Source organism: Vidua macroura, chromosome 6, assembly GCF_024509145.1.
Source record: "Vidua macroura isolate BioBank_ID:100142 chromosome 6, ASM2450914v1, whole genome shotgun sequence".
Classification (NCBI taxonomy): Eukaryota; Metazoa; Chordata; class Aves; order Passeriformes; family Viduidae; genus Vidua; species Vidua macroura.
This window is the reverse complement of record NC_071576.1, coordinates 21,992,587-22,007,451: the sequence shown is the minus strand read 5'-3', so window position 1 is coordinate 22,007,451 and position 14,865 is coordinate 21,992,587. Positions and strand designations below refer to the sequence as shown.

At 54.9% G+C, this 14,865-nt stretch overlaps 2 protein-coding genes across 4 annotated transcripts in view; one reads left to right on the top strand and one right to left on the bottom strand.

The window, feature by feature from the left end:
• Positions 1-6,209, top strand: part of TMEM63C (transmembrane protein 63C) — a 31,311-nt gene extending 25,102 nt beyond the window's left edge. For all 3 annotated transcript variants that reach the window (XM_053981116.1, XM_053981115.1, XM_053981117.1), the window contains exons 15-24: positions 121-274; positions 831-937; positions 1,726-1,812; positions 2,339-2,404; positions 2,529-2,691; positions 2,915-3,020; positions 3,221-3,388; positions 3,669-3,784; positions 3,933-4,004; positions 4,086-6,209. In XM_053981116.1, coding sequence (XP_053837091.1) covers positions 121-274; positions 831-937; positions 1,726-1,812; positions 2,339-2,404; positions 2,529-2,691; positions 2,915-3,020; positions 3,221-3,388; positions 3,669-3,784; positions 3,933-4,004; positions 4,086-4,298 — 1,252 coding nt within the window. In that variant the 3' untranslated portion in view covers positions 4,299-6,209. The remainder of the gene's footprint in view (positions 1-120; positions 275-830; positions 938-1,725; positions 1,813-2,338; positions 2,405-2,528; positions 2,692-2,914; positions 3,021-3,220; positions 3,389-3,668; positions 3,785-3,932; positions 4,005-4,085) is intronic.
• Positions 6,210-8,286: 2,077 nt separating this feature from the next.
• Positions 8,287-14,865, bottom strand: NGB (neuroglobin). The gene is made up of 4 exons (XM_053980582.1): positions 14,645-14,865; positions 13,195-13,306; positions 11,609-11,728; positions 8,287-10,462 (listed from the first exon to the last, which is right to left on the bottom strand). The coding sequence occupies exons 1-4, from the start codon at positions 14,749-14,751 to the stop codon at positions 10,316-10,318; spliced, it is 486 nt and encodes a 161-aa protein (XP_053836557.1). The 5' UTR covers positions 14,752-14,865; the 3' UTR covers positions 8,287-10,315.

Sequence of the window (14,865 nt, the reverse complement as noted above, 5' to 3'; positions counted from 1 at the left end):
TGCCTGCCAGGATAGTTGGTGTAGATAGGAGGAGAAAGAGCTTCATGAAGGTATGCTGGGAGGCCCAGGACACAGGGCTTTTCCTTCTCATCATGTCAAAGTTGTGTTTTCCTCTTACAGGGAGAATTTATCAGTCCGTGGCACATCATGGTGGGTGCGATTCATTCTGCTTAATATCTGCCTGTTCGTCCTCCTCTTCTTCCTCACAACGCCAGCCATCATTGTCAACACTATGGACATGTTCAATGTCACACACCCTGTGGAGAGCCTCAAGGTAGTCCCTAACCCATGCCAATTTTCCTAAAAGGTTGTAATTTCCAGGCTTATCTGTGACAGGTGGGGGGCACCAGCTGTACACTGTCCTAAGATGAGCCGATGAGCCGTCACTAGGTTGGGCAGTGATGAGAAACAAGGTCATTGATGAGGTCATGTCTGTGCTTGCTATCCATCCCCTTCTTCTTGTGTTTCCAGTGGCAGAGCCCTGGGGCAGCACCTGAGCTTTGGTGCTGGTGTCCATCAAGGCAGGCATGTTGCTGTCCATTCAAGAAGGTTTGGAAAGGTTTGGAAAGAGCTCAGGAGATGTCAGGAGCTGCCAGCAGCACAGCTCCTTCTTGCTCTTTGACTTGTGAGCTTTTGGGTGGGCACTGGGGCTCAGAACATGGCTGCAGTGCCTTTGGCTGGCCTCAAGTTCTTATTTCCTAAAACAAATGCCCCTGCTCAGGGAGGGGATGCTCCAGCCCACCTGCTGCATGCACCATCGTGTGCTGCCTCCAGCATAGCTATACTGTGGTGGGTTGCTGAGGGGGTGTTCGGCTTCTCTCTTCCTGCAGAACCCCATCATCACCCAGTTTTTCCCCACGCTGCTGCTCTGGGCCTTCTCTGTCTTCCTGCCCTTCCTTGTCTACTACTCGGCATTCTTCGAGTCTCACTGGACAAGGTAATGGGGCTGGCCCCCACAGTCCCCCAGGGCTGCCACAGATGGGAGGAACTGCAGTGGAAGGGGAACCCAACCTGCAGGGAGGCAGGCAGTGAGGAGTAGACCCCCACAGTGGAGCAGAGCCCCCTGGGTGTTTCTCTCCATAGAAAGAGCTCCAAGTCCATGCACAAAGGAACCATTTGCTTCCCCTAGTCCTCAACACTTTCAGGCTACTGACAAAGTCAGGTGGTTTTAAGATGGATCTGAAGAAGTTTGTAAGAGGGATGGTGTGATGGTGGACTGGCAGCAGCAGGGACATCCCAGGCATGCTTCCAGCCCTCAAAGGCAGAAGTATGAGTTCAGGATGCTTAAAGTAGGGGAAACTGCCCAGCACACAATGTGCTCTCTTTGTCTCGACCCTCCATCAGCCCCAAGCCCTGTGCCTCGTCTGATAAGTCCTTGCAGGAGCTTTGTCATCACCTTCCTTCCTTTTTCTGGGGGAAGCAGGAAGTTGTGAACTCATACTAGACACCCATCTGCTTCTTGATGGGTGTCTATACCATCAAGGATGGTAAGAGAGGGCAAAGATGAAGGAGATGAGAGACTACAGCAGATTCCTCATGGTGACACACCCTATCCTGGGAGAGGCTTTGCAAGCCCCCAGTGGATGTGCAGACCAAATGCTCACAGCTTTGTGAGGCAGGGAGTAACTCCTTGGTGAAAAGCGAGACCAAGCCCAGCCCCTCACCCCACCTGCTGCTCTTTCCCAAAAAAGTGCAATGTTCTTTTCTTGTCTTTCCTCTCTGCAGGTCAAGTGAAAATCAGATCACCATGCACAAGTGCTTCTTCTTTCTGGTGTTCATGGTTATCATCCTGCCCTCACTGGGTCTGAGCAGGTACGGACCACCTTTCCATGCTGCTTTCCCTACTCCTGAGCTGCCAGGATCACACCTAGGCCCCTCGCCCTAGCAGTCCAGTCCCAAAGGGCTAAGATCCCATTGCTACCGAAACACAGCAACCTCTGGGGAGTAAAACACTCCTTTAGCAGTGCTGAGCCATTCACACATGGTCATACATGGAAACCTTCCCTGCAGAGGAGTGGAGCAGAGCTGTTTACCAGGCTGCCACAGCTGACCCAAGGGGGCTGGTGGCAGTGATCAGCTGCTGCTTGGGTTCAGCAGACCCTAAAAGGACCTGGTCAGGTATCTGCATAGCTCCAGCTACAGTAATCCTGGCCATCCAGGAGGCAAGCACTCACTCCACAGTGGTCTCGTGTAGCAGAAGGGGCTGCTCTGGCAGTGTAGGTTACAGAGAGCTTTGCCTGTTCAGGACAGGGAAAAAAAGCACATGCCTGCTGGGTTTCTCTCACATCACTCTGTAGCTCCCCCTCTGTCTGAGCTGCTCCTCTTCTGTCCCTTCCAGCCTGGACCTGTTTTTCCGCTGGCTCTTTGACACCCACTTTCTGGATGAGGCTGAAATCAAGTTCCAGTGAGTAGCAGGAAGCTCCCAAACTTCCCAGGCAAGCGGGAGCACCTGTTGTCCACCGCCAGCAGCTCTTGCAGCTCCTGCCTGAGCATTCTCTCACTGTGTCACCTCTCTGTCCCTGGGGCAGGTGCGTTTTCCTCCCAGACAATGGCGCCTTCTTTGTCAACTATGTAGTCACCTCCAGCCTGATTGGAACGGCCATGGAGCTGCTGCGCATCCCAGGCCTCCTCGTCTACACTGCTCGCCTCTGCTTTGCCAAGTCTGAGCCCGAGCGGCTCCATGTCAAGCGGGTATGTGGCTCTGGTCACCTGTGAGCCTTCATGACCCCCAGCACAGCAGAGATGCACTCACTGGAAACTCAGGCTGTTGTGGTTCTGTGGGGGTGCTTATGGTGACTTCTTCAGGCCCCTTGGGAGCTAGTGGGGGTGAGGCAGTCCTGTGGGCCAGGGTGCAGAGGCAAGTGCAGGCTTTGCAGTGACAGAGCTGGCAATTACACTGTTGGTTGTGCCCCAGAGCCAAGCATACCAGTTCCAGTTTGGACTAGAGTACGCCTGGACCTGTTGTATCTTCTCTGTTGTCATGACCTACAGCATCACCTGCCCCATCATCGTCCCCTTTGGTGAGTATGATGCCACGCCCATAGACCCAACCATGCCAAGAGCAGCCTGTCCCAGCCACCAGCAGCAGCATGGGAGTGCAGGCTGCCTGCATGGTACAGGAGGGCACCCTTGGGCATCATCCCCAGGGCCTGCCCTGCTGTCCCTGTGGCCTGGCTGTCTCCATTGCCCTCCACCCAAATGGCTCCTCTTGTCTCACCAGGGTTGCTCTACATGCTGCTCAAGCACATGGTTGACCGGTACAACATTTACTACGTGTACATCCCCACCAAACTGAACCAGCGCCTCCACGTTGCCGCCATCAGCCAGGTCGTGGTGGCCCCCATCCTCTGCATGTTCTGGCTGCTCTTCTTCTCAGTCCTGCGCCTTGGTAGGGAGAGCTTGGGGCTGCACCCTGACACTGCTGAGGGTCGTGTTTGATGTTTGGGGGTGATGAGCCACTGGTGTCACCCTTGAGTTAGGCATGGCATGGAGGATGGTAAGGAAGAAGGTGGTGTGAAGAGCTGGCAGATGAAGGAGGTGTCAGCTTGTATTTTGGGAAGGGGGTGGAGAGCTTGTAAAACCCAAAGCAGGCACCAGCCTGGGGCTCAGCTGGACGTGCAGCTGGTTCTTGGAGGCTTATGGGCTACCCCAGTGTCTCTGTGCTATAGGTCCCACCCGGCCTGTCACCCTCTTCACCTTTGTGGTCCTCCTTTCCTGCATCATCTTCTCCTTCTTTGGCCTCTGCCTGAAGAAGCTGCAGCCACGGAAACCCTCTAGCTACCAGGTGAGCACAGACAGCCGCCCACTGTGTTCCTTCACCCCAGTGCATCCCCTCTTTGCTTGCCATGAGGAATCTGAGATAGCACCTGGCTGTCCCTAGCCAAAGCTGGGCCCTCCAAACCATGATTTCCTCATGGTCTCCTTCTCCTCAGATGTCTGACCAGTCTGAGGGCGCCTTCAATGACATGGAGCGGAGCAGCGTTTCCTCCACCCCTAACTCCAATGTGAGTACCCCTCTGCAGCCCTGCTGTGACCATCTGCTCTCACTCCCCTGGGTCCTGATGGTCCACTGCCCCCTGGGGCAGCTCTTTTTGGCCACTGTCCTGCAGGAGCCTGAGCTGAGCCTGACACCAGCAGCCTCTCCAGCACACCAGTCCTATGGCACCATGGGCAACCACCTGGAGCCAGCGGAGGATGGGGAGGATGGGGGGCTGCAGAGCTTCGAGACAGAGCTGGAGACCGTGGAGGGCGAGTACAGGAGCGGCCCCGTGATAGAGAGCCAGGCTCGCTACCAGTGAACATCCCTGCCACAGGCTGAGAACTGACTGTGCTGAGAGCAGAGGACATGCCATGGGGCAGGAAGGAGCCTTCCCTGCACTGGTGGGGGCCACCTTGCTAATGGGGCAGGGGATGACAAGACTGATGTGAGGGAGAGACCCCATTGCATGGGCAGTGGCAGGAGGGTCTGATGGTCCCTCCCGCTGCCTGCACTGGCTGAGCCCCCTAGTGTCCCCCTGTCCCCACCTGTCTCTTCCAGCATACAGTGGGGAAGAGGGGGTGCAGCAGTAGACGGAGAGGGTCTCTGAGAGGCTATGCTTTTGGGGGCAGGAGGAGGCCCTGTCCCCTCTGAGAGGATGAAGCAGCCCAGACAGCCCAGATGAATGTGACTGCCATTATGCTGTCCTCTGGGTCCTCAGTGGCAGGGGACAGCCACCCATAACCCTTGCATCTCAGCCCATCCATCCACTGCTCAGGCAGCTGTCCTGCTGCCTCCCCTGCTGCTGGCCTTCAGGCTGCTGTCTGCCCCTGCTTTGCCCATTTTAGCAGGGACTGCTGACATGGGTGTGCTTTGGTGGAGGAGGTGAGTGTCCCTACGTCTGCCACCAGAGCCCCTACATAAACACCAACAGCCCTGCACCAAGGCAAGCATCAAATGCAAGCCCAGCTCTTCCTCGAGCTTCCACCCCCATCTTGTTACAAAATGCCTGTGCCCTTGGGCTCTTGAGGAGAAGTGGGAGATCAAGAGACAAGTGTGTTTAATGGCTTTGAGGACAGCTCTTTTTCACTCCTCTTCCCTGGCAGCACCCCATCGTGCTCATGCTGCTCTCACTGGGGCTGCCCATGGGACCCAGAATAGCTCCGTCCTAATGCAACAGAAAAAGGTGGACAGGTGGAGGCTGGCAGGACCTGGACTTCCAGGTCCTCCTGGTCCATCACATCCTGCCTGCCCTTGTCCACAAGCTGCAGCTGTGGGATGCTCCCCCAGTAGCCACACTGCCTCTCGAGTGTGAGTCCTGCTGTGATTAGTGTAAATGTGCCATTACCTGCCCAGACAGCATCCTTGGAGTTTTCCAGCTCATCCAGAGTAGCTGTGGTGGCCTCTGGGGATGAGGGTTTATCCTCATCCTCCTCAGCTTCTCTCCCACCATAGCCCAGCTGGGCATGCTGGTTCCTCACTCAGCCCTGCTTTGGTCTCAGGGCTGATTTTCCTGTCCCTGATTCTCCTGCTAGCTTCAGAGCAACTGGAGTTGCCATCGTCCCAGGGCAGTGCAGGGAGGGAAGGGGGGAAGGTGCAGCTCTGCCAGCGCCAGGGCAGCTGGCATGCAGAGTGCTGTTGTGTGAAGGCAGATGCTCAGCCATGGCACTGGTTAGCATTAGTAGTGCCACTGGGAGGAGGGGTAGTGTGCCACTTCTGGGCTGGGGGGAGGTTAAAAGGCAGCCCAGCATTGAGAGCATTAAGGGGGCCCTTAGGACGTTGCTGTGGGGCTGGTGGATCTCAGCTCAGCCAGCTGGCAGTCCCATGGCCCCCATCCCACCCACGCTCCTGCATGCTGGGGCATTGGCTGCAGCACATTAGCCACAAATTGGTTGCCTTGGGGGAGCCTTGAGCTCAGAGGAACCCTTCTAATCCCAAAATGTTCCCCGTGAGGGGGTTTTCAGCCTCCTGCCCAGGTGCCCCCGTGGCTGCCCACAGCTCAGCTGCTGCTCCCCTCACTGCCTGCTCCAGAGGCAGCCCCAGGCAGGGCACGGGGATGCTGGTGACCTCTCTGAGGGTAGAAGCAAGTGCCTGCTAGTGGCACTGTGTCCTCAGGAGCTCGGGCTGCTGGTCTGATTGCCCTTGGCTGCCCCACTGTAGGAATGTGCCAGAGGTCTGTACCTTCTTGTGATTTATTGCTATGACCGTGCCTTGAATAAAATGACTTCACCCAGCTGCTGCCTGGCGTTGTCACCCCCATGCGTCTTTTCCTGGCACCGGTTTAGAGGGAACCCTTGCCACTAGGGCCTTTTCCCACCTGTGGGCTGCTTTTGACCCTGCCTGGGTCATCCTGCAGATGCTTCAGTGGCAAGGAGACTGCTTGGAAACATCCCCCACCTCCAGACTGCCCACTATGATCCCCATGAAAACAAACCCCAACATGTGGGCAGAAGCAGCAAAGTTTCAGGAGTGGGAGAGCACCTCACTGTGTCCCAGATAGACTGGTACAGCCCTTGGCACCATCCCCCCGTTGGGGATGGGCTGCAGTCCCGGGACAGTCGTGTGTCTTTCTTGCCCCCCCTCTGTCAGCAGTCACTCCACTGGCAGATTTGGCTCAGAACACCACCAAAGGTGCAGATGCTGCTTGAAGGTAGCAGGAGGGTGGCCTGGAGCCCCTCTGGGACCAAGCAAGGGTCAGGGGCAGGAGGAACCCACCCCCTTTGAGGATGGAGCAATTATTCCCAAAGCTGAACTACCCACCAGTAAGTCCCAGGGAGGAGGGTGAACACCATTTTTAAAGTCCTTCTCTAGATTTTCAGAGAACAATGTTCTTTTCTGCCCTCCTCCCTCCCAAAATACACACTATTTTTACCTGAATTCCTACTTGAATGATCTGCCTCTGGTTTCAGCAGGTTCCTCCTGCTGACTCCTCCACAGCTTCCCTGGAGCGAGCCCTGCCACTCTAGTTTATGGCACAGGGCAGAAGGCATGGGGAGGGCTTCCCTTTGGGTGAACACCTGGGAAATTTAAAACCCATCACATACCCCTACAGACCCCCCCCACGGTTTGTAATGAGTGGTAAACACGGGGCATTGCTGTGCGAGCTGTAATTGCCCCTGGCCGCAGCTTTCCCGGACCTCACACCGGGAAGCTCATCACGGCCTGGTGAGGGGTGTCAGCCCCGTCACACTGCACCTCCGCCTTGAGCCCGCTCCGGAGCCCGCCCCTGACTGCAGCCTGCACGCTCAGAATCCCTCACGGATCGCATGGAGTCCCCCACTGTGCCAGCTGGTGGCCGGCAGTGACAGGAGCATCCCCACCGGGCAGCAGCCGCAGCAAAGGGGCAGCTTGTGGGAGCTGTGGCAAACCTCCCTGCTGGCACAGGCAAAGATGGGAGTGCTGCTGGATGCTGCCGTGCTTGCTGGCCCTTCCCTGCAGTGCCATGTTTGGGCTCCCACCACCAGTCCTGAGGCCAGGAAGAGCAGGAAAACTCATTTTATCAATGACCCAAAGGGGGTATTCAGATCTCTGCTGCTCTCCTTGCTCTTCACAGCCCATCACACAATGCCTTGTGGAACAAGCCCATCCTAAATGAGCAGCATGACTCTCCCAGGATGTTTTCCCTTCTCTCCTGTGCCAGGGCTGGGATTTCCAGCCTTTGGGAGATGCTATTACAGACTTTGAGCTGGCTTCCCCACTCTAGGCACCATTCTTCAGCATCAAGTGCCCAACTCTCACAGGGCTGGAAACCTATCATGTCAAAGCTGGAACATGCTAGAAAACAGAACCTCCTGCATCCTCACCAGCTGCTTCCTGGGCAGGGCTGCTGGAATGACTCTGCAATCCAGCTGGCAGGGTGGATGATGCTTCATGGAGCCAGACAGGACTTCATTATGAGGCCATGCTCCGCTGCTGCAGATGACCAGCAGTGGGTGACCAGCAACAGGTGAGCCTGTGCTATGTCAAAAAACAAAAGCAGTGGCTGAACAGGGATTTTTAGGCTGATTGCTTAAAATTCTGATTCCATTCAAGATTATTATACTTGAAAGGTCTGAGCAATTAGTAGCAGGGTGTCTCTGTTAGCTCCTCCACTGCTCACCCACTCAATTGCCAGGCACAAAAGTTCCCAACATGCTTTTGCTGGTGGATGCCTTCTCATGTCAGTCAAGCCCCACTATGCGAGTGCTCCCAGTGACCAATATCTCCAAAGCTAGAGTCAACAAGAAACCAGTAAACCCCTCTCTGTCATCCTTTTTTCCTGGTCTGCGTGGGCCTTTTATATTAAAATAAACACAAGGCATCAAAACCAGCTCAGACTCACTGTTGTTTTTTAATAAACAGTACGGCTGGATATAAGAGGCACACAGACCAGTTCTCTTGGGAGTTACACAAAATGTAGCACAGAAGAGCAGAAGTCAAGGAGCTGGGAAAGCTAGGGGGAGCAGGGATGGTTTGGGCAGTAACATCCACAGCCCAGCCATCACACAGCTGCCTACTTGTCACATGGAGCCAGAGGGTGTCCCACTCCCATGATGCTGAAGGCTGATGCCCCATAACAGGGTTGCAAAGAGGACATCCCCATTCCCAAACCCTCGTGCCCCATACTGTGCCATCAAAGCTAGTGTCTTGCCCCAGCCCTAGCTCCTCCATCCCTCACTGCTGGGTGCAAGAATGGGACCCAGCTGATGGAGAGAGCCATGGGCCAGGATGGACACCACCACACTGCAGGACTGCACAGGCAGAACATGGCACCATGGGGGGACAAGGAACCTGGGGATGTTCACTGCCTGTTTCACAATACCTATTAGCTTCCCTGCCAAACACAGCTGGAGGGTTTTTTTGATGGTAGCCCATGGCTACCATCAGGTTTGGTGGCAGGGCACTAGAGACCCATCTTACAGGGCGCCCCATCACCCCCTCCATGGCACGGGCCTAGGAGACTTCAGCTACATTGAGCAGGCAGCCTTCCCCTGCCCCAGAGTGGAGGACATCTGAGAATAGGAGGAATGTGTCTTCAGAGCAGGACCATTTCAGACCCCAATGCTAGGCCTCTCCTGTCCTGAAGAAGAAGCAAAAAAAAGTGTGTTGCCTGTAACTGAATAATTGCTCCATGTCCTTCTCTGGGGCTAATGGTGGCATTGTTCTTCTTGTTCCACAGTGACTTCCCTGTAAAGATGAACTCTTCCTCAAAGTGCTCAAGTTCAGCCCCTTCACAGAGCCCTCAGGTGCTGCTTCTCAGCAGTTTTCTGGGATTTCTTCTAGCAGATGCTATCTCCTCATTCCTGTGAGGGTGAGGAACTCTGCAGATGGGCACTGTGAGCAGCTAGGAAGCGCTCCAGATTCTGACGGCATCAACAGAAAGATTCCAGCTATGCTTCCTCTGGCCAAGAGCCAGAATTTCTGGAAGCTGTTGCTATGACACGATTACAACCTTCATTTTTAATACATCTTTTCCTTGGATTTATTTTATTTTCCTTAACACACAGCAGTAAACAGACATTGCTACTGCTGCTGCTGCTGCTGCATTTCAGATGGCTCTAAGGTTAAACCAGCTGGCCAAATCAACACAAAGCCTTTCAGCTGGCAGCCCAACCCTGCCACAAGCAGTCTTGCCTTGGGATTAATGTGACACTATTGCCTGAAGCATCCCTAGGAAACCCACTGGGTTGTGGCCAACCTGACACTGGGAAAAGCCAGGGATCCCATCCAGGTCAGAGGCAAGGCAGAGAAAAGCACCAGGATTAACCATCTGATAGTGATATATTGATGAAGGGAGAGGGGAAAACTCTCTGCAAGGTTTGAGGACAGCCACACGGTGTGACCAGCCTCGCTCTCTTGCTGCCTTTTAACCTGGATGGAGCCAAATCTGTCTCTGCCACAGCTGGACCAGGTAAAGCAGCACAGGAAGACTGAGCAGTGTCAGACCTGGCAGGTAAAGCACAGCAAATAGGATTTTGGGCAAATAAGCCCCAGAGGCCTATGCCAGCTGTCACCTACCTAGGGTGGGTAGCAAGAGGAGGGAAGATGAGCAAGCTAAAACCCAGAGTAGGTACATGGGTGTTAGTGTTCCTGAAGGAACTTGGGGCAGGGTGGCATACCTGTGCTGTAGCACTGCCAGGCTTCGCTGCAGGGACATGCCCTGCCAGCCCTTAGCAAAGACAGAGACACGCTCGTGTTGAAGCAGGATGGAACCACGTGAGAGCCCCGCAGCACGTGTGAGCGGCAGAGGCAGCCATGGGCACACAGAAAGACAGAGGTGGGGAGAGGCAGCAAGTGTGGCATGAGACTCCCTGTGCTCAGGACTGCTGCATGGTCAGGGATAGGGATGGCTGGCAGGATCTAGTCTCCTTCTGGGAGGGTCTCCCAGCCACGTTGCATGGCTTTCACCACAGCATTGTAGAGTTTGCTCCAAGCTTCCTGCACCTCTGGGCTGAAGGCAGCACCAAGGCATTTCTCCAGCATGTACAGCAAGGACTCGCCGACAGTCTGCAAACCAAACAAGGAGGTGTCAAGCTCAGCACCAGAGGATGACATTCACTCTCTTGTCTCACTTCTCCACCTTTTTTGACTTCTCCAGTTGCAGGGCACCTGCTCCCCTTCCACCAACAGTACCAGGCCCCTCCAGGCCCTGGTTCATCAGAGGGGGCCCAGAACCAGCCCACATCATCCTCTTCCCTTGCCCTATGCTGGCCTCCACCATGGATGAGTAGAGTGGAAGTCAGGGAGCAATGGCTGACATGGCACGTGTAACACCAGGGGAGAGGTGCACATCCAGTTTCTGTGGCTCCCAGCTGCAGGTAGCTGGCCCTATCCCTTGGCATAGCTGCAGAGCAGCAGAGCTGAGCAATGCCCTGATGTCAGGAGAGTGGATCAGACTCCATGCTGGATGCTTAGAGCATGTCTGAGTGCCTCTCAGGCTTCTCCACAGGGCACTGCTCCTCACAAAGCTGTGAGCAGCTCCGTGCAGGAGCACCCTCACACTGAGTGCAGGGCTGGTGGGCATCACTAGCCCAAACAAAAGGGACCCTGCTGCCTCTGAAGAGAACAAAAGCTAGCAATAGGAATGAGCCATGTGTGGGTTGGAAAGCTTTTCTTCAGCCTGCCCTTTCCCACTGCATTTCTGTCCATGCTTCATAGCAGGAGAGGAGTAATCAAGGGTTTAATATGGAAGATGCTTGGGTGTTACTGGCATACAGGAAGAAAGGCTGAGGTGCAGCAACCCCATCCCAGTGCAGACACAGAGAGGTGGATGCTCCCTTTTCCAGGTGTGGAGAGGTTTGCCCAGAGCATTAGATGAAAAGGATCCAGGGCAAAGGCTGAACCTGCAGCCCTGTGGCACAGGAGAGACTGCAGTGTTCTAAACCACAGTCCTCTTCAAACAGTGGAAATGCTTTTCTCCCATCTATCCTTTCTGCCTGGGTTTACTGGGCAGGGGCAGAAAACAAAGGGAGCTCAAAGGTTTCCCTCATTGGGGCAGTGTCACTACATGGGTATCAGCATCTTGGACAGGCTGCCCTGAGCCATGAGCTTTCTCTCCAGACAGCTGAACCCAGAGGAAGGATGGGGACAGCTGAGGGTTGCAGGCAGGGGTGAACAAACACAGCCACAGCGAGACAAGAGAGAACACCTCACCGAGAAAGACTCAACCTTCACACCAACTGCCTGGTGCTTCTTGCCAAGGTTGCAGAGATACTCTTCCAGGCAGGACAAGTTCTCCAGGTGGCTCACAGCAGCATCAATCACCAGCATCACCTGGCACAGGAGCAGAAAGGCAGAATGTCATTAACAGAAAGGTTCAGCTTCTCTCCCTGAGGAAACAAAGTGTCTGATCCTCTACTTCACCCTTGTCAGTCTGACCCCATCCCAGCCCAGATGCCCTCTGAGCTTTCCTTTGCTCTGCTGTGATCCGTGTGTCACATCAGTGAGGCTGGCAGCAGCACACACCACATCCTTCCATGGGACACTACCAGGGCTGCACAGTAAGACTGCACCCTGTCCCAGAGGGGATAAACAGCCATACAGCAGAGCAGTTGCAGGTTAAGACCTAATGCTGATGCAGTCATTAGAACTCCTAGGACCACAGGACAACTGCATGGAAACCCCAGAAGTTGCCAGGACTAGAGTTTCCAATTAGAAGTTGCCAAAACGGTGCAATTGTGAATCAGGCCGCTCCAATTCTAAGATCAGCCAAGGTATTTTGAAGAGATGGGATGGAGAGTACAGCCAGGTCTCTTGACCTGGTCTGGTAAAACACATACCATAGTCTCCCAGGAGCATTAAGAGTCAAATGGAAATGGGACAGAAAAGATTTAATGAAGGATGAAGGGAACAGACACAACAAATTAGAAGAAGAGATTAAAGCCAGGACATGGTTATCTTGGCAAAGCCAACAGGTTATAGAATTGTGCTCTGTAATTTCAACAGGTAATTTATCTCCAACAAGAGCAAAAAACTATTTCAGCTCAAGGCAATAATCTTAACTTTGTCAATAAAGAGAAGCTGGAAAATAACAAAAAAGCTTGCAGCTATCAGAGGAGCTCAGTCCTGAAACAGCCTCTTAACAAGGAATAAAGACAGGCAAGCAAAGCACCAAACTGGTTTAAAGATGGAGTCAGGCAGTTTAAGAAGGCATCTGCAAGCCAAGGCTGTACTTTATCCCAGTGTGGCTTCTCTTCAGGGTTCAGCAAAGGGTCTATGTTCACCAGGTGTACTGTGCATGCATGAGCCTCTCCTCAGCGTTGCTCCTTTCTGTGTTTGGGGGGGAGGAAAATGTGTACTGCAGCACTCCCTCAGAGGCTCTCTGACTCCACAGCAGTAGGTCCAGGGTAGCCTGGCCCACTGCCCACCTCCTGGTCAGCATGTGGCCAAGCAGAGAACTTCAGTCCTCATCTGGACACAGGTGAGCTTCCTGAGGCACCTCCACAGCAGGAGAAGGATTTTTTCAGCTTTCACAGAAAGCAATCCACTCTCAGATGAGGGCATGGAGATCAGCATGGTGCTTCTTAGCCACCATAACCTGCATTCTCATTCCCTCCCCACTCTTGTAGGACACTTTGTCCTGGCCTTCTGCTAGCATGAGTAACCCCCCGGAGTTACCATCTCAGGAGGAGACTTCCCATGTGTTCCCTGGTCAGACACACCACAGTCCCAAATCATTGCCTAAGAGTTTCGTCCTCCATGGAGGCTGTGCTCCAGCCATGCCACAGCTCCTCTCTCACCTTCCTGATGTGATCCAGGAACTCAGGGGCAGAGAGGCACTCCTGAGGGCTGGCAAACTGCTTGCAGTTGTACTGGAAAAGGGGCAGCAGGTCAGGATCCAAGTCAAACAGCCTGCAAGAGCAAGAAAGAACACCCCATCTTCTTATTTCCTCAGCTTTATTTAAAGTCACAGTCACCCCATCAGCAGCACACCCACAGCCTACTTCTGCCTCTCTTCCCACCTACTGATCTCTCTCCATCTGTAAAAGATCCAAAAGTTCTGAAAAGCTTTAGTTTGGGGCAATCCAGATTGCTTATGGACAAAAACCTTTCTGTTTCTCTAGCCCATAACCTCAGCTCATGGATACATATTTATGGCACCTGAGAACTGGCACCCAACCCTCTGGAGTTTCTTCCAGCCTGGCCCTTCTGCTCAAAGAGTCGGCTGTTATCTCATCTATTCCCATTCACACTTTTTGATCTCCTTGAACCCAAAAGCTCCCAAAATCAGGGAAGGCCTCCAGCAGCCATCTGGACCAAGGGGGGCATGTACAAACTCAGCTGATGCCCCACTCCCTGACACCATCACCAACTCCCATTTCCTCTCCCCCTGCCCCATCCTCCCTTGCCAGTGTATGTCAGGCACAAATGGGACTCAATAGCAGCCACCCAGGTAGATATAATTGGCCACCAGTAATTCAGACAGGACAGTCTTTCTCCTCATCCTGCACATTAAACTACTGCACCCCTCTCCCCCACGTTGTTGTCACTGCTCTAGTCCTGCTCTGGGAGATTTGGATCCCTCTCGCTCCAAAAGCTGCTCATCAACTCTCCAAATGTCCTTTTTAAAATGACTTTTCATTGATTTTTCCTTTTTTCTCTTCACATTATTGATACATTCATCTGCTGAGGAGAGGCAAGGAGCTGGGTATCAGCCATTCCATCCGGCACATCATTTCCTCTGCCCTGCGACTGAATCCCTCTCAGGTGGCCAGGTCTGTGCCTGGGTCTGCACAGCACTTCCCTGGTCAGGGAATGATCGGGCGGCCCCTTCCGCGGACGCGCAGCCCTTCGGAGAGCAGAAGTCGCGGTGCCAAGGCAGGGAATCTGCGGGCAGAAACGCACAAAACCTGCCCGCCGCTTCTCTCTCGCTCTCCGTCTCCGCGCGGCAAAGTTCTCACTGGCGAAGGACGGGAGAGGCAGGGCAGCAGCGCGGAGCGGAGCCCGGCCCTGCCCCACACCGCTGCCCCACGGCACCTGCGGCTGGGCGGCGGAGTGGCTTCGGCTCCCCGGGGACCGCCAGCCGCGGGAGGGGAGAGCGGCCGGGGAGGGGAGCCGGCCAAGAACCATGCCAAGCACAGGGAAGCGCTTCTGTCCAAGAAGCGGAGCCCGTCCATCCCTCCCGCACGGGTCAGTGCGGGCGGGCAGGCGGCCGGGACCGGGGTGCGGTGGCCGCATCGCGCCGCTCACCTGCTGAAGAGGACGAGGCCGTGCTGCACGGGGCTGCCGCTCACCCGCTGCCAGCTCTCCCGGATCAGCGCCCGCTGCCCACCCGACAGCGGCATCCCGCTCTCCATGGCGGGGGCGGGGGCTCTGCCCCTCGCCGCCCGAGGCGAGGCGCTGGTACCGCGGCTCCGCCGGCGGAGGGGCCGGCGAGCTGTGGCCGCCCGCCCCTCGCTCCGCCGGGGAGC

Excerpts from the sequence above, each read along its gene's own strand:
- NGB (XM_053980582.1), bottom strand. The coding sequence starts at position 14,751 with ATGGAGAGCGGGATGCCGCTGTCGGGTGGGCAGCGGGCGCTGATCCGG. Across the intron at positions 11,729-13,194 it reads TCCTGGATCACATCAGGAAG|GTGATGCTGGTGATTGATGC; the intron begins GTGAGAGAGGAG and ends CTCCTGTGCCAG. Across the intron at positions 10,463-11,608 it reads TGAAGGTTGAGTCTTTCTCG|ACTGTCGGCGAGTCCTTGCT; the intron begins GTGAGGTGTTCT and ends TTTGGTTTGCAG.